General features: G+C 32.2%; 1 protein-coding gene across 1 annotated transcript in view; it reads left to right on the top strand.

Moving 5' to 3' along the window:
- The first annotated feature begins 769 nt into the window (after window positions 1–769).
- Window positions 770–19569, top strand: part of LOC133197054 (atrial natriuretic peptide receptor 1-like) — a 52933-nt gene continuing 34133 nt past the window's right edge. The window contains exons 1-2 of the mRNA XM_061332894.1: window positions 770–969; window positions 15340–15446. Of these exons, the coding sequence (XP_061188878.1) occupies window positions 770–969; window positions 15340–15446 (307 nt within the window). The remainder of the gene's footprint in view (window positions 970–15339; window positions 15447–19569) is intronic.

Here is a 19569-nt window from a genome sequence, read left to right as displayed (position 1 = left end):
ATTCAATATAGTATACAACTGGTTCAATACAATTTATCAAAGTCAAAGTTTTTTTTAGAAATTAATTCTTTTTAAAAACGCTTATTACTCAACAAAAGACGAGAATGGCAAAATTTATATATAAATAACGCTACCCTTGAATCTTTGTTGTCTGATTGGATCTTAAAAAAAATCTTAAGTCAAGGAGCTGAGTGCGGGTATTCTGGACGTCAATTTTAATAAAAACTTCAAGTTTACAACTTGAACGAACATTAAAAGAAATAATGTGGGTTAAGGTTAAAATATTTTTGTCTGTTTTAATTTCACCATTTGGTCTCATCAAATTCAGTTTAAGGTGCTTTTAAGATCTGCGCAGTGTTAGAAATATTAATACTTAAAAAAAACCTATTGCAAAGAAACATCGTTATAAACAAAATATTACGCAAAGGTTCATGTATCTGGAATGAGTATTCATTAAGCATCACTAATTGCATTATATACCTTCCATTGATATTGAATGTAAATACTATTCTAATCATAAAAGTATGAGCTTAAGGTTTCATGCAGATACAGTAATGAAAGCGGTAATAACTGGTCTTGATGACGGTCATTTAAGTCCAATACGTACCTGCCAACAGTTGGCAAATCTACAAAGGCTTCATTATTAAAATGACAAGATCAAAAAGTAGTGCTAATGTAGGAAACTATAATCATTAGTACTCTACCTGTATATAAACGATCTGTACTTGTACTATATCGTAGATACCTGCTGGCTCTTGGTTCGTTCACAATGGCTCTCTGGTTAACTAGACCTGTGTATTTTGTATTTCTGGAAATTATAGATGTTATAATTTGTAAGGATTTTCACCTTGGGCTCCTTATGTTGCGGGGACAGAGAAATTGGGCTAGTTATGAACTTCAGGCTAGTGCAATATCTATTGCTGTGGACAACGCCAGAAAAGATGGACATTTCTTGAACCACACCTTCAGGTAAGTTTTGAAACTTGGAAAAGTAGTAAAAATAACCAATAAACAAGTTATTAATAACTTACAAGTATGAAAAAAATCTAGAAAATATAATTTATTTTTACGGTCAGATTAAACTATTCTGAGGAATAAAAGTTTTCATTGATCATATGCCCTTCTAAATTAAATACTGAAAAATGTATTCGCTATCAAATTTATTAATATTGATGTTTCAGGATGGTATCATGTTATGGCTTTTTAGACGAAAATGTCGGTAAATAGTGATTAATAATCTTAAATATGTGCAATTTTAAAGCAATCAAATTAATCGGTAGACTGAATATGAGGTTTTTAGCAACTTAAATTAAAAACCATCAACTGTTGTTCGGTATGAAAATCTTGGTTTACAATTCTAGTACATTTTTATTAATAAATGTAATTCAGTTTTGAGAATTCGAATTAATTTAGGAAAGATCGGATATTTTAAACCCAAACATATTTCACGAAGCACGTTATTGCTGCTTCATGAAAATATTCCTGTGTGATATGTATTAATGCATCTCCTTATGAACTGAAAAAAACCCCCTAACATTACGACTATTCATATTTCATTCAATAACACTGAAATTGACAAAGTGCCCTGGATGTATTTCCTCAATTCACTTAAAAAGGGTCATGAATCTGGCTGCGAATTTACTCCAAATTTCTTAACATTAAAAAATGTCGCAAATATAATTATTTCATTTCCGTAACCTAAAATATACAACAGAATTGCAAAATTATCGTTTTTCTGATAATATTATCAGCTTCAAACTTCTTTCACACACAAAGAGAAATAAAGTTTTTAAATTAAAACGACACTGTGACGCACGCACGGGAAAATTGACAAACATAGAATTTTTACATGACCCTTACAAATTTTGTTCAATTCCTAAAAGTATTAGGTTTCAGAAAATTACAGGTTTGGGAACCTAAAAAAATCTATTTTTATGGAGAAAAAAATATTTTCTGTATAACCCAACACGAAAATATATGTTACTATTTCCTCCTTATTGTACGCGTGCGCAGAAAAGTTAAAGAAGTTACCATGGTTTCAAGTACCAAAAAATGAATGTCGGTAGACCAAGCATTTTGATACAATCTTCAAAAAAGATTATTAGAACATTTTTCTCACCTTTGCATGCTCTGATTGAATGTTGTTTACAAGTTAATACGCTAAAAATAAAAATGGCATGACCGTGACATGCACGATAACAACGAAACGGTAGATACGACCTTTGTTTTTCCGGCACTTTTATTGTGCAGTCTTCCCCTGCTCTGCAGTGCAATTTAGTTGTCATATTCTCGCTATATTCGTAATTTTCATTAATCTTTCGCTTTATGATACAGATATCTTAAAAGAAACACATGATTTTGACTCATTATATAACTTTAACGCAATGTAATTAAAAATATTAATCGTCTTTTAATTTTGAGAGTAAATCTTATGTAAAGGCATAGATTTATAGTCAAAACATTGATTTATTTTTTCAATTGTCACAAATACACTCCTCTACATTTATTTATTACATACTTAGTAATACATACAGGTTTTTTGCCTGACGTCACAATAACCGTACCAGCCCTGCGCGGCTAGGATAAGGCTGTCCGAAGGCTTAAAATGCACTCAAACAAACTGGTTTATTTAGTCTTTGATTTCAATTTGTAATTTAGGTATAAATGTACAGCCAAATTGCGAATAGAGTTTTATCAGGTATAAAATAACATATTTTTGTGATGTCACATGATGTCGGTGATCACGTGATGTTACTTAATATTTCCGAAATGTAGCACAAAAATCACATCGGCAGAAGTGATAAACAAAATTATTGTGAACTCGTTGTTATATGAATCAATTAATCATAACTGTTCACGGTAGCTCAGTCGGTAGAGCGCTCGCTCCGTGATCGGGAGGTCGTGAGTTCGAATCTCGGTCTCGACTGTCCTTCGGATGAGACCTTAAAAACCGATGCCCCGTGTCACGGCAGGCGTTGGCACGATAAAGATCCCTCACTGCTCAATGGCCCTGAGTGCCGAGTAAAGATCTAAATTTGAAACCCTTCACCGGTATATGGTGATGTCTCTATATGAGTGAAAAATTCTCGAATGGGACGTAAAACAACATACAATCAATCAACAATCAATTAATCATATCGTATTATATATATAAATGCTGGGGGAAAGTCTGAATGTTATTTAAATACTAAAATATTTTATGAAAACTTCATCTTACAAACACATATGAGGGTATTTTCCACTCTTTATAGCAATTAATACAAAATAGGCTATAAAGCAAATTATCCCCAGCAAGATTCAGTTAGAGAACATACTACTCTTGTAGATTCACACAGAATATCTTCAATTTATCCTTCTTAATCACTTGTGCCAGTCGAATTTATACGCGATGTATAAATTCTTACTCTGTCTGAGGACGTGTAACGGGGAGCATTTCACATTCTACTTTTTTTTTTTTTTTTATAAATGTTTAAATACGTTGTATATCAGACAAGAGAAAGAAATCACGATATCAATGCAAATATTCACCATTATACTAAAGCTTATAATTAATCCAGACACTTGAATTCAACAACAACGTAAAATACATTGCACATGTCATAATACAGGAATGTAAAATTTATGACACTCTCCCGTCATGTCAGCTCAAGTTTGCAGTAACATGACGTCGTATGCTATTATGTCGTCATATCTACATGTAGGTAGTTCAGAGAAGTTACTACTGTTGGCGCACTGTGATCTTATACAGACAGCCTTATTCTGTCACAGATTTACATGTACATGTATATCACACTCCTAGTAGATTGAACCTTAAAAACAGTGCTTATGATATCACAAATATTTTTTTCACATTTTACTTATTTTATATATAATAAGCTACATGTCATTAGTCAGTGCATGATTATTTATTTGTACTTTTTTATGTTGATGTGTGCTTTTTTTTTATTACTAAGTAATAAAATGCAATTAAGAGGGAAATCTGGCTGATAATGGTGTCTCGGGCAGATACAGGATGTGATATGGAGGAGGGCGTGTATTATTCTCTATATATATTATCCTTATTCAGTTTTTGAAATAAGAACCTAAAGAATACACATCCATTTTACTTTATACATTTTTCCCCTCACAATATAATGATTTTTTTCTGTAATACACGGCTGACTATTACTGATTTAAATTGTCTTGATCAACGACGACTTGGGTTGATAAAGCCATGATGTTAGTTTTCAACTCAGTGATTTTTCCCCCTTACTTACTTATATATTTGTCATTTATTATTTCCCTCTCAATTGCATATTGCGTTCGTTGTTTTTTCTTCCCTTATCTTGTTATCAATGTCACTATTATATTCAAACAATATTGATCATATGTAATTAGATAAAATTCAAATCACATCGGGAGATGATTGGTGATTCCTGTCGCCATTGTTCACACAGCATTTAAAGCATTTGTGTTCATTATATTTCTTCTTTTCAAGAATTAGTTTTATTTTGAAATTGTTATTTGAACAATGAAATATATATAAATTACGAACAGTATTCAAGCTCAAAAATCCATTCAAACAATCCAAATTAGGAGCAGAGCAAACACGGACCTCTAAAACATCAGAGGTGTATCAGGTGTCATGGAGGAGTAAGCATCCCCTGCTGACCGGTCACACCCGCCGTTTACTCCTTGTCTTGATAGGGAAAAAATGGAAAAATCCGTAGACAATAAAGAGTGTAATAATAATTCGTAGACAATTCAGTGTGTAAAAAATGGCCTAACAATTAGTATGAAAAACGTCAGTCAGCAATTGACTTAATAATAGATTGTATTTGCTGACAAGGTCAATTGTATCGACCATAGAACTTTCGAAATGATGACTTTACACGGGACTGTTGATATTCTTGTTTTATCAACTTGTTTGTCAGTAACTTACCTCATTTTAGAAGCTGTTCATACCTAGAGCATGCTCTTGCGTATGGAATAAACTGAGGGATATAAGCACGGTATGCAGGTGATAATGGTATATTGCTGCATAAATAAGAGAAGTTGACGATTGAAAAGTACTCATTTGTAGCAAGAATCTATATTAAACTTTTTAAGTTTATTTTGTAATCAGGAAAATTAAATATCTATTTAAAATTCAACTCGTGGAAAAACTTGGTACATGTATTGTTAAATTCAACTTGTGAAAAAAAATAACGTAGGATTAATTGTGTATTCTTCGAGAAAAGGGCATCCATATACTTGTAATATAATCTTAAAGTAATCGATGAGATTGGAATAATATAAAAAATAGTTTCAATGCTTATCCTATATATCCAAATAAATAAATTAATAATTATCGTTACATTTGATTACAATTAATTGGATACTTGAAATGACATTGAGTACGTGTCTATCATGTAACACATCTACACATTTTTAATATTCTTATTGAGTTTCAGTAAGACAAAAAAAATCGAATATTAAAAATATGAAAAAATCGTTTTTAGAGTTTTGTGACAAAATTGATCTGTAAAGTGATGTTGTAAATATATATTCAAAACAAAATTGAGATACTTTGTAAAGGTATTTGCACAAGTGTTAGCAAAAAGCACCTTAATATATGGAAATTATTAGCATATCAGTGCTTCATTTTCGTTTTTCTATCAATTTCCCTTTGCTTGCCTATATATACATACTTTCCATAGTCACAAGACTTACTTGGTCACTCAAATATTGTGTGCACTAAAATGTTAATCACAGCGGGTGTGCCCGGTCGTCAAGGGGATGCTTACTCCTCCTATGCACCTGATCCCACCTCTGGAATTTCAGGGGGTCAGTGTTTAATACCCTGTTCATAGATTTGTATTGTTTGTGGATTTTTTTGAGATCGATCACTGTTCGATATCTTCACCTTTTCCATTCATTCTTAAGGTTAAGTATACAATTTTCACAATAGATTTTATTTTTGCTCTATCTATTTCTGGAATATATAAATTTTTGCTCTATCATTCTCAACTCTATGATTGCCTCAAACTAGAACACATGATCAAGTTTAAAACAGCATATTTATTGGATGTTTCTATTTAAAGTTTCCAATAAAAGCATATGGACTGTATGTTGCTGAAATAGGAACACTCTATTTTAAAACACCAACAGTGATGACATAACAGAAGTTGATATTGTGATGTTATACTTGGTATGATGCAATAAAACTTTGAATATGGAACTACTCTATGATGTGCAAAATAAATTGATACCAAAATAAAAATAATGAAAATGTAGCCTTTTGATTTGATATAAACCCTAGATATATCGACCTCAAACTAAAGCATATCGACCTCGCTCTTCAAGCTTTGTGAATATATTCGTTCCAAGGTCAAAATATCTAGGGATTGACTACATCAAAAGGCTATATTTGTATATCAAAATAAACATTGAAGCACGAAAGGGTTTTTTTTTTTTACATTACCAAGTGCATATTATCTCAATCATTCATTTATGTTTAATTTTTTATAACTTGTAAACCTTGGGGGATGTATGTTAACCATGTAATACGCGTATAGTGCAGGGAACTAATTTTATTACATAAATCAGCAAAACAAGCATCAGCATCCAGCTAGCATCAGGATCAGCATAAAAAAAAACAGTATTGCCAAGATCGGTATCAGCAAGCAAACGATAGAACTAGCATAGCTAGCTTTGACCTACTTAAAATCAACAAAGACCTACTAGCAGAAAATCAATGAGTTAATTTTTCGGTAATGAATTGAAAAGTGAGAAAAAAAAACTGGTAAAAGTATTAAAAATATAACTATTATAATAAAATAGAGTTATAAAAGGTTTATAAAAGATTTTCATTGCTTTAAACTGCAATGATGAAATCAGTTATCTTCTTCCGGTAGCATGATGCTACTTCCGGTAGAATTGACCTAATTATAAAACAGCAAAGGTAGCATCAGGATAAGGAAAACAGCATTAAATCAGCAAGCAAAGGAAGCATTCAAATCACCAAGATAGGGATTTTAACAAATCAGCATTAATGCATTACCAGAATTAGTTCCCTGCACTGTAAAGATTTACGTATGTTATTTTACATAAACATTAATCTTATTATACATACTTCAACCAATTATCAATTTAACGTCGTTTTTCTTTCATACTTTCGTTATTTACCAATTTGCTCTCATGATTTTACTAATCTGATAAGTTTGATAATTTGCAACCTGGAATATATAAATTTGTTGATCAATTTTGGGAAAACAAAGATTCATACCTTATTTTCTTGAAGTTCTTGCTTTATGTTTATTTTTTATTCACTTTTTATTTTGATTGCTATTCTTTTTGCGGAATAAGTATTGGTGACAACTGATTCCTGATTAATCAATAACTTCAATTCTGATACTAGAAGTATCGTAAAAAATAGGATATGAAATCATCAATGGAATTAGAGTTCTGTCATTTTTATACATAAGGCCGATAGGAGTAAGGCATAATATCTATTACATATCTTGATATTCTTCATGAAATATGAAATTAATGAATAGAGATCAAGCTCAAAAGTCCATTGAAACAAACCAGAGCAGAGCAGATACATGTACCGACCTCTAAAAAACATCAGAGGTAGATTTTAAAATTTAAAATAATGTAAAAGGTGAAGATGACGGACAGTGACCTATCTTATAAATTTAGTAAACAAAATAAATCTTGAACATGGCAAAAACATGGATCCCTGGAATCACCAGAGGTGGGATCAGGTGGCTAGGAGGAGTAATCATCCCCTATTGACCGGTCACACCCGCCGTGAGTCATATGTATTGATCAGGTAGACTTATTACTCCGTAGTAAATTGTAGTGGAATAAAGGAATGACCTAACAAATGATATGAAACATTTCAAACAAAACACCCATTAAATCTGAAATAAATGTCAGATGTCATTCCTTTTTTATTTAAAATTTCAATTAGTTTTGACAGTTTTCTGTTAAATTTTATTTCAAAAATTTCTTTGTTATTTATTATAAATGTTTCAACTTATCTATATAAATAGATAAATTTTAAAATTCTTTGAGTCTGCAATTAAAACTTAAAGGTTTCAAGAATTATATCTTAGTTTTGGTATTGTCTTAGTTTTGGTTTTAATTTTATCCGTATTGGATTTGGAAAACAATGCAAAAAATCAAAATAATTTGAGGGAAGAACAAATGAAGAACGTATTTAAAACATTCCCCTGTTATATCAGAAAACAGTGTGTCAAATAAAGTCTCCGAGAACGGACTTTCTTATGCTTTACTTTTCGTAAGATTTATTTAATCATATTAGATCATCAGTTTAATATGTGGTCGTCAAAAGGTTCGATAATAAAATATGGAGATTATATGAAGTATTCAAGCACAGAAGTCTATGCAAACAATACAAATCAGGAGTAGAGCAAACACGGATCTTTAAAGCATCAGAGGTCTGATCAGATGCCATGGAGGAGTCATTGTATCGACCATAGAATTTGCACAATGATGACTCTAAACGAGACTGTTGATATTCTTTTTTCATCAACTTTTTTTGTCAATGGCTAGCCTCGTTTTAGAATTCGTTCGTATGTAGAGCATGCTATTGCGTATCGAATCATCTGAGAGATATAAACCCCATATGCAGGTGATAGGGGTGTTTTGCTACATAAATTAGGGAAGTTTACAATTGAAAAGGCCTGCTTATACCGGGGGAAAATTTGTACCCCTGGGAATTCCGACAGGTTGTTGGAAGACCCGGTATCCGAAACCATATAGATATTGTCAATCAGAAACTCAAGCATCTTATTAATACCAACTTCAGAGTAGTTGTGTGTACAATCAGAATATTTTTAACAAAATAATGTTGCAAATGACCAATAACAAGGTAAGGAAATTTACGACTTCCATTGTCATTGAAAAAGCAGCTGTCAATGATGTCAAAAAACCTGGGGCTCGTTTCATCAAATGTCGGACGCCCAGTCGTAGCCCTAGGCCAGCGTAATGTCGGGACTAGCACAAAGATTTGCGTTTCATTAAATAGCGTATCATTAACCCGGATTAAAGTTAGGCCAAGATTTTACATCTGCTCATGGGTAGGCGTGAGTTTGGACGTAAACAGAAAATAAAGCGATTTTACTGATTTGAAAACGATTTAGCTATTCTTTAAGAAGAATTACGGTTCTAAGAAGTCTTTCTAATACAAATGAGGCATAATTTGATATCACAAACTATGAAGATTTGGGGGAGCGAAAATTGGGGAGGGGGGTACACCCACTCGGGGAGGTAGTTGACATGCAGTATTTAAATAACTTCAATAAATTTCTTCATAAAAGATTGCCTTTTTAGGGATTTGTTTTAGCACCATCTCTTAAGTTTTGATAATCCTGCATTTTTACGCATTTGATTGTTGTATTTTGAGTATGCGGATGTATTGTAAATCCACTACATGGTATACATTTTGTGCCATTCACTGAAAAGAAACCTATAAAAAATGTTTATTTTGAAAAGAAGCTATTTTCTAAGTTATTTTCTTTAGCATTGCATGGATAATATCTATATTTAAAAAAAAGTATCGTGCTCGAAAACTCCATATCTTATTTACTCCACGTTTACACGCGCGGATCTAGAGGGGGGTCAGGGAGGCTCCAGCCCTCTTCGCGGCAATTTGCGGAGTTATTTATGTACATGTACGTACAAATCAAAGGTAAAGGAAGTGAGAAATGAACTGACCTTGGACCCCTGTTTAAGATTTAAGTTAGTACGTTGGTAGGAAGAACCATATTTATAAAGTTTGGGAATTGAAGGGAAGGACCCCCCCCCCATAAGATTTTCAGGTTTGGGAAAGAAAATTACGATTTTTAGCTTGTCAACAAGTTTCTCAGATGGATTTTTTGTTTACTGATGACTCTACCCCCCCCCTCCCCCCTCTCCTTTGAAAAAGATCACAGACCAGCACCTGCGTCCAGAAAAAGTTGTTAACATTCAAAAGACGAAAAAGATTCCAGTTGATTGCGTAAATATACTTGAAAGTCAATTTTTCCTGATACTGAATACAAATTAGAGAGCATTTTACCTAAGGGACTAGGAGGCAACAAAGTCACTCGGTAGATTTTGAGAATCAGCTGTCGGAGAAACTTGACTCAGAAATGACTGTAATTTTACAATTATTACGCCAAGGTATGACAACATATTAATGCTGAAACAATGAATGATAAATTTCTGAAAATTTCAAACTGAATATCGAGGGTAATCGCCTTTCTTTAGCGAGAAAAATAAAATGAATCCGCATTTTAAGAGGGCTGGGTGGTCTTGGCCATTTTTAGACTTTATTGATCTCCTTTAGAAGAAGAACTCCATATAAAGATATACAAAAATGATCAAATTTTAAAACTATAATGTATGAATTTTTTCTTTGCCAAATGATAGTTGACAGCTTAAGATATCATATCTAAAAAAATAAGTTATATCTGATGGTTAATTTGTTGACCCCCCAGCCTCCTTAAAAAATAAATACTATAATTTTTAGGAACAAACGGAATGGCGCAATGTCATAGAAGAAATAGAAAAAAGTCTTTATTTTTTCCTGATGATGCATATTTTGTATTATTTTATCGATTCAAAAATTTAGTAGACAAGTCATATGCCCAGTTACATATATTTACAAGTATATTCAATTGTAACGGATTCTCTCTCTCTCTCTCTCTCTCTATCAAATCGAGGGGGGTGGGTGAGGCGGGGGAGGATGCAAATATTCCAAAATAAATACATTTACAAGAACATTTATTTCTTTTCTTAGACCTTTAATTTTGGAGTTTAATCATATGGTATGTTGTAAGTAGTTAATATTTTATATTAAGTAGATTTAAGATGCATGTTTTCTACAAGGTCCCTAAAAATTCATGTAATTTTTCATTAAAGCATATTTGACTAATTGTGTAAAATGTATGTAGAACAGCACTCTATGTTGCATTGTACACAATACATGTACGTATGTTTATGTTTTTTGCGCATGTGCAATGCAGCGTTGTCAAGGCCTTAGTCCTGAGACTAAGCGTATTGTTTACGACTAGTCTTACGCAACGTCGTGAAACGCAAATTACGTCCAACTAAATTTTGGCGTAAGCCCCGGAAGTATACCTAAGTTAGGTCTTAAATTTACGACTTTTGATGAAACGGGCCCCTGGACTTTAATTTATCGTGGGGAATGGTTGTATGAAGTGTTGAAAAGTCGAAGGTTTTGATGTTATTAATTTTGGTAAAATTTTGTGTTCTCAAATTTTCTATATAAAAAAAAAAATCTTTGGAATTTTTAAGTATCCAAATCTGATTTATACACTTCTCAAATATAATGTTGTACAGTACTGGATTTACATATTTCTTCCTAGAAAAAAAAAACCTCCCTGCTATATCTGGAAACTTGATTCAAATCTACATGTATATCATTGAATTAGCTAGCAGGTAGATTGGAATTGATTGTAAGCTCAGACGTCAATGCTATTAATTTCAGAGAAGGAAATCTCAATATCCCATCAGGAATTTAAAAAAGTCTCATTTTGTCATTGGTTATACGATAAGTTGTGATATTTTGCCAAGGCGCCGTGTATTCCGCTGTAATTATTTGTCATACAAAACTGAAACCAAGCATTAAAAACAATCAAATATATCTAATGAAAGATCATGTAACTCCCACTTGTCTCTGTAATAACCGATTTGATTGATATTACCTCTTTTTGAGTCTTATCATGCTTAATTAAAGCATATTTAACGTTTAAATGACACGGTTAGCAATTAATGAGACTATCGCCCGTGAGAGTAAAAATACCATCGGTAAATAAATCAGTTACACATATTTCAATCTTTTTAAAATTTGATTTAATAAGGGCAAGAAAATGACATTTGGAATTTATGTGATCAATTTTTTTTTCTGTTTTTGTCTTTTCCGACGAGAATCAATAGGGTATCTATAAATGGATTTAATAGGTGTCTACGGGATCTATACTGTATTATTCTAATGCCTCTGTTTTTAAATCAATTAGAGTTAAGATTTGGAACAATGGTATAAACTCATTAAATTCTCCCTTATTTATGCATTACACTAACTTTCCTTATATATGTAAGGATTGTAACACGGTTTGACGCTTTGTGAGTTTGTGAGACCGAGGCAACCGTGTTATAAGGATGAAATGAAAAAAGTGAAGATAACGAACATTGATCGATCCCAAAAACTCTACAACCAATACAAGTCTGTGAACAAAACAGAAAACTCGTACCTCCTTGAATTCCAGAGATGAAATCAGGTGCCTAGGATTAGTAAGCATCCCCTGCCGACCGGAAACACCCGCCGTGAGCCCTATGTATTGATCAGGTAGACGGGACATTCTGTAGTCAATTATAGTATAAAAACAAAGGCCTAACAATCGGTACGAAACACATTTGCCAAAATACGATCCAATTAACAAGGTCATTATAACGACCATATGATTTACAAAATGCTGACTTCAAACGTGAATGTTGTTATCACCGTAACATCAACTTATCTGTCAGCTTGTCTTGGTTTAAAAAATTGATCGTACTCAGAGCATGCTCTTGAGTATCAAATAAGTTGGGAGACGTAAACTTAATATGCAGATGATAGTGGAATATTACCATATAAATAAGGAAAGTTGACGATGGAAAAGCTGAAGACATCTCGTTTGTCCTACAGTTTAGTTGTGAATTGGCCTTATCGTCTATAGTCAGTAAAACATCCAAATATGAATGTCGATTTTAAGACCACAGCAAGTGTTTTTTTTCTTCTTGTGTAGGGGTTTTTGAATTAATTCTGCTTCACAGGAATATAAAACAAGTCGGGTAATAAAGGAGCTCAATTAGTGTCCATCCATAAATTCCAACAGTTTGTTGGAAGACCTGATCTTTGAAGACTGCATAAATGTTGCTAATGAGGAACTCTAGCATCCTTTTAATATCAACTTCAGCGTACTTGTTTGCAGAATCAGAGTGATTTTTAACAAAACAATTTTGTTGATAACGAATCATAAGATACGAAAATTTTCCGAGTTCCATTTTATTGAAGAAACATTTGTCTCTGATATCAAAAAACCTAGTTCTAAATTTATAGTGAGGAATGATTGTATAAAGTATAGAAAAGACGAACATGTTGTTATTGACTTAAAAAAATTAGGTGATTTTAAAATCTCTAAAAGTTCTTTGGAGTTTCTGAGCATTCACATGATTTAAACCACCTCTAGAGCATGCATTAGCAGTTTCTTCTTTACAGGTTGGATATTTTTGTAAGGAGTATGTATTTCTATTTGTAAGGATTTTCATAAAGTTAAGGAATCCAGTATATGAAGTGTAGATCGAACTTACCTTGGTTGACTAGAATGTTAAAAGTTTTTAACACTGAAATGTTATTTTAAAGAATTTCAACCTTAGAGAGTGAACTAAGAGTAGAAGTTGGATATCCAGACCTAGAATTGAAATTCAGGTATAATATCGAGCCTCACAAACAAAGACGATATTGATATAAGTTTTGTCTGCTGGTTTCCTTAACCTGTCAACCGAGGCAGGCTTCTGATAAATAAAACGATATTACAGAGTTTTCTACTTTCTCGTTAAAAGTTAGCATTTAGCAAATTCTATGGTTGTTATAATGACATTTTTTGCAAATACGACTAATCACTGGGTCGTATTTTAACTGACAGGTTTCCAACCAATACGTTTTATTTCCATTAGTGAACTCTTCAAAATTAGAGGCGCGTTTGGTCGTCTGACTGGGACAGCATGGCGTTGCGGATAATACAAAACATGCCAACCTCAATCCAATTTTAAATGTTAAATGTATTTGTCATTCCAATTAAAGAATAGACGAACTAAAAGACATATGTAAGAGAGCGAAAACCCTAAATTTATCATCCATTAATTAAAAATACGACATTTCCCAGGCATGTGTATTGTATTTAAATGTATCTTACGATAAATAGATACATACGATCAACAATAGATATAAATTGAGATATCGTTGTCATTTCTACTCTTAATGTATATAAAGTCCACAACAATGAAATATTTCATCTGCATTTTGTTAGAATTTGTTCATCGACATTCAACATATTGTTTACATGTTTATGTTACGTTTGTCCCAGAAATCCCGCGAGATTTGTACATTTTCCGACTTTTTCACAAAAGAGCGCACTAAGAAGTATAACTCTTCAATAGTGGAAATAGAACGTATCGTTAGGCTATACACTATTCTGACTGTGGATTACTCCCTTTAAATAGGACTCGATCACGGAAGGTGTGAACTATCCACAGGGAAATGCTTTCTCCTCCTGGGTATCTGATCCCACCTCTGGGGTTTCCAGGTGTCCGTGTTTTTGCCTTGTTCACAATTTACAATGTATATCCTTTAGTGGATTTATGAGTTTGTTCACTGTGTGTTATTTTCACCTTTTTCATACTTAATCTGAGCACTTGCGACTAAGAACTTCCTGACAATTATTTCTTTTCTTTTTTTTTTTTAAAAAAAAATCAGAATTTATTTATTAAAATGCTTTGAGAAACTTTCTAAGAAGATGGTGTATAAAGATTTCTGCATAAAATTCCTTGATATGTCCTCTTGTCAACTGCCAGTATATGCTGCTGCTGAATCCGACGTCTTTTAAAGAATATTGAACATTGGCCTTAATTTTGATCCTCACTTCATTTATAGCTACTGATATGTCGATAGTAATGACATTAAACTCTATCAATCAAATATAAGTGCCATAATATGATAAAAACTGTTACTCTCATATATTGACCCCTCTCTGGACCAGGATTTGAAGATACTTTTATCAATACTTCTAACCTGTTCACAATTTGTATTGATTGTAGTTTTTTTTTTAGATCGATCATTTGTCGTTATCTTCATTTTTTTTTAATTATTAGAAAGCTATGCATAATTTTTGTCTTTTCCTCTCATTCATTTCCCTAGTTATTTTTTTTCTTTATTTTGTAATTAATTTTAATTTTCTTACTAATTATAAATCAGAGCTTTTTTTAGAATTGTAAATATTTAACTCCTCTTTTGTATGTTTTCTTGCTAATAACACGAGGGAAGTTTTAATTATCAATTAACACAATGTTTTTGACTACTTTAAACTAGCCAACAGAATTTAAACTGGGGTTACTATAAAGCGTTGCTAGAGCCACATTAAGGCTATTGACATCTGTTGTGTGACTCATAGATTTCATATTGGACTGCTGATTGATTTAATGACGTCATTTGAATTACGAGACAAGTAAGGTAAACAAACTTTTTCAAATTGCACTCATTTTTTTATCATCCCTATTTTACATTTTTATTGATGATTTTTGTTTCAGTGTGACGTCAGCTTTTGTGAACGACATGTCGCAGACAGCAGGAGAAGTTGTGCGCATGATCACAGAGGATAAGATCGATCTTCTTTTAGGTCATCCGTCCTCAAAACGTAAGATTCCCTCTGATATTAATGTGGAAAAATATCTTTCTGAGAGACTATTTTCCTGTTTGATTATTATCATATACTCAGTATTTAATACACCGATTCCTACGAAAGCCCAGAAGGCTCATTCGAGATTCGAGTTTCGAAATAAGAGATTCGAAATTGGAGTTTCGAGATTCAAGATCCAAACTAACCAATCAAAAGGCGGATTCAATATTTGATTACTTCCCTTTATCAAGTTTTTACTATCAAGAAATCACTGAATATATTTATTACAAATGGGTCATTTGCTTAAATAATAATACAAGAAAAAATATTATATGTTTCAAAACAAAATAAAAATGATTTTTGGGTAACGTTCTGAAAAATATGTATAAAATCTTATTTTCCTCATTAAACAAAACAATAGATACATCTACAGAATATTATATGGTCTTATAGTTGAATTGCGAAGTTAGTAGGTCGATAAATTATTTAAGGAGGTTCGATCCTGATCCTTTGAGCAGATTTTGGTCTGGACCTTTATTTCTAAAATTCTGCATCATTTTTAAATTCTAACATTAAATCTGGATTCTACAATGCAAACTAAACTATATCCAATGAAAAAAACGCGATTAAATTCCATTCAAATTGGATTAAGCTAGGAACTATATTTTGTGGCGGAAGGTTTTTTAGAAGAAAATGATCAATTTTTCCCTTTTGAAGTATATACAGTACTGTTAAGTTTAAATTCCTATTTTTCCATGCTGGTTGCACACAGAGCTGTTTTTTGCAGTGAAATGTTTTATTCTGGTTCTGAAATATCTATTAATTAAGTTATTTCTCATGAATTTTTTCATTATATTGTGGCAAATATAGTAAATATATTCTGAAAGTCCAGGAAAAAATTGAGCCAATTTTAACATAAAATTAACACTTTTTTTAGTAATATCTAAAAATTTACATCATAGACCCCCACTTTTGTTTTTCTTTTCTGAATATATAAGATAACTTTGATAAATCTGCTTAAATTCAGCAAAAGTTTAAGACTTTAAAATAATTTTTTTGCTTGTTAAATTTTTAATGCCAAAAAAATCACATTTTGTGAGTGCAGAAAGGTCAAATAATTGATTATGCGAAGCAATTTGCAACTTTTTCTTAGGCACAATTTCAATGTGTCTTTTTTTAAATAAACTAATAGTTTATTTTGTCCCATGCTTTATTTGGATAAAAACATTGGAGGGAAAAAAGTCGAAGAGGTGATTTTTGATTAAGACACAAATTTCAGTACAAAAAGGTCATATTAAATGTACTGTAGCGCTAAAAGAAGCATATTTACCCCCATTTTTTGTTTTGATTTTTAATTAAGCTATGTGTGTAGAAACTAAAAATATACTTGACAAAAAAAGTTTAAGACTTTAAATATCAGGATCCAACCTTGTTAATTAGCACATGGATGAGGGAGAAATTTATTATTGATATGAAATACTAAGGACCTTCTTTACACTGCACAGTAATTTAATCAAGGATACATCTCATTACTTTTAAGGGTGCATTTGTGCAGTTAGACTGATCTACTATTTGATATGGAATAAGATAAATTTCAGTCTGTATTGTACATATAATTTTTAATTAATTCAAGTATTCAAAGCCTTAGAGCAAGATAAGTAATTGGAAACTTATTTTCTATGTATTTCTCCTATTGGGAAACAGTGGTGTATATTCCCTTCTGCTAATGTGTAGGCTACTGAGAAGTCACAGATTTCACCTAAAGCGCATCATTGCCGAGTTGCGGATAGGCAAGGAGGGAGTCGCACCCTCTCAATAGGGGGGGGGGGGGGGTCGGAGGACCACTTTCTGCGATCTTGGAGACATCTATCATTGTCATTATTCAAGTGAATATAATTATAAATCATTTAAACATATTTTTATGATATAGAAATTAAAGTCATCATGACCACTCTTAATAAGATTGAGAAATTTTAAAATCCTTACACAGTACTTGGAAATTATGGAAACTTCTTTACTGAATAATCTAAATATAGTTTTAAAAATGTTTTATGTTTGACTTCCTACTAACACAAACATATTTCCTAATTCCTATTCCCAGTCCTAATCTTAGACTCTTGTTGCTATCATTTTTTAATAGTCTGATATCGAGGTAACATTTAAATTTTAGATTTAACCAGCTATAAAAATCAAAAGTTGTGTATACTGTAAAAATTGGATAGGCATAAAAGTGTGGATTGCTAAAAATACTTTTATTGCATTTGATAAAAAATATTCTAGTAACTGGTAAATAAATAAGATTTATGATCAACTTTACCCCATTTTGAACCAAATACATGTATAAATAATTTTTTTACATCAAGAAAATGATGTATAGGCTACAGCCTTTTTTTTCACCTATATGGAATATACACTACTGGGAAATCGAACGCGATTTTTCTTTATCACTACTACGATGTCTTCAGGATTTCCTGTGTACACTAAAAGGCATACATAAACTAAGTAATTTTATTGCGTACTGCTCTAGGCTATATGATTTTTTCAAAGTCCTAAAGGTGTATAGAGGGTCCACTGTTTTGTTAAAATAATTAATTTTTTATCATTATCAAATACTTTTATATTTTTTTTTCTCTATGGCCATTACATCACGTCTTGAAACTTGTGTATTGATTGGTTATGTATCTTGCGAGACCCGAGCGGTTTCCTTATAAATAATTATCGAATATATAAATATTTTACCCATGCATTGCAAGATTGACACTGAATGTTGATAACCGATCATTTGAAATAAAAATAAAAAACATAGCCATAGGACCCTGGGCACGTGTCTCTACCCCCCCCCCCCCCTTACACACATTCCCCTTATATATTTTTACCGATATAATATACTATAGAAAACATACAGCAACTTTATGCTTGTGTCCTTTCAAAAATAAGGTCTAATAACCGTGATAACCCCTGTTGCTTTTTTTGGAGGGGGGGGGGGCTTTACAGTGATTTTTAAAATTATTTCCTACGGGCCTGAACAAAGAGAAATCATTACTTTTATTAAGCATGTATATTTCAGCCATCCGTACTTAAGGGGCTGTCTCTTGGTTTCACAAACTTGGTCATAGGTCACTTTCTAATACCTTTTCACAAACTATATCCACTTTGAAACCCGTATTGGTCACTGGTCACAGTCTTGAAACCCGTATTACTAATTATCATTAATCGCTAATCACTTGTTTTATTGCACACTTAACTTTTATTAAGCATGTATATTTCAGCCATCCGTACTTAAGGGGCTGTCTCTTGGTTTCACAAACTTGGTCACAGATCACTTTCTAATACCTTTTCACAAACTATATCCACTTTGAAACCCGTATCAATTGGTCACTGGTCACTTTCTTATACCTTATCACAAACTATATCCACTTTGAAACCCGTATTACTAATTATTATTAATCGCTAGTCACTTGTTTTATTGCACACTTAACTTTGAAACCCGTATTAGTCACTGGTCACTTTCTAATACCTTGTCACAAACTATATCCACTTTGAAACCCGTATTAATATTTATTATTTAATAATCGCTAGTCATTTCTTTTATTGCACACTATTAATTCTCATCGACTACAATACCCCCCCCCCCCCCCCCCCCATGCTCTTTGAATCCGAATAACAATATTTATTATTTTGACATCAAACCCGTAAACAAAGTAGATAATACGGTATAGATATTCTTGATATAAATCTATTATAATATTTAAGAAGTTATAATGAGTTTAAGCATATTTTGCAGACCAAAAACCCAATATTTTTTCTAATTTCATTCTGATATATATAACACTCTTTCTTGCATTGTAATATAATCAAATGACCTCTTCGGTTTGAATATATTCAACGATTTCTAGAAGGCAAAAACTTAGCAAAGGGGAGCAATTGAATCTTAAACCGCCTTTTGATTGGTTAGTTTGGATCTTGAATCTCGAACCTCGAATCTCGAAACTCGAATCTCGAATGAGCCTTCTGGGCTTTCATAGATTCCGCACTGTGCGATACAGGTGACGTCACAATATCCCATTTTAACGCAGAAAACCCGTATAATTAACGCATCAGACCGGCTTGCAAAAATGCATAAAATGAATATCAAGCTTGA

The sequence above is a fragment of the Saccostrea echinata genome, unplaced genomic scaffold (assembly GCF_033153115.1).
Source record: "Saccostrea echinata isolate AGI-Se365-2 ecotype Australia unplaced genomic scaffold, CSIRO_AGI_Sech_v1 ptg000030l, whole genome shotgun sequence".
Lineage (NCBI taxonomy): Eukaryota > Metazoa > Mollusca > Bivalvia > Ostreida > Ostreidae > Saccostrea > Saccostrea echinata.
The sequence above is the reverse complement of the archived record's forward strand: the minus strand, read 5'-3'. Positions and strand labels throughout refer to the sequence as shown.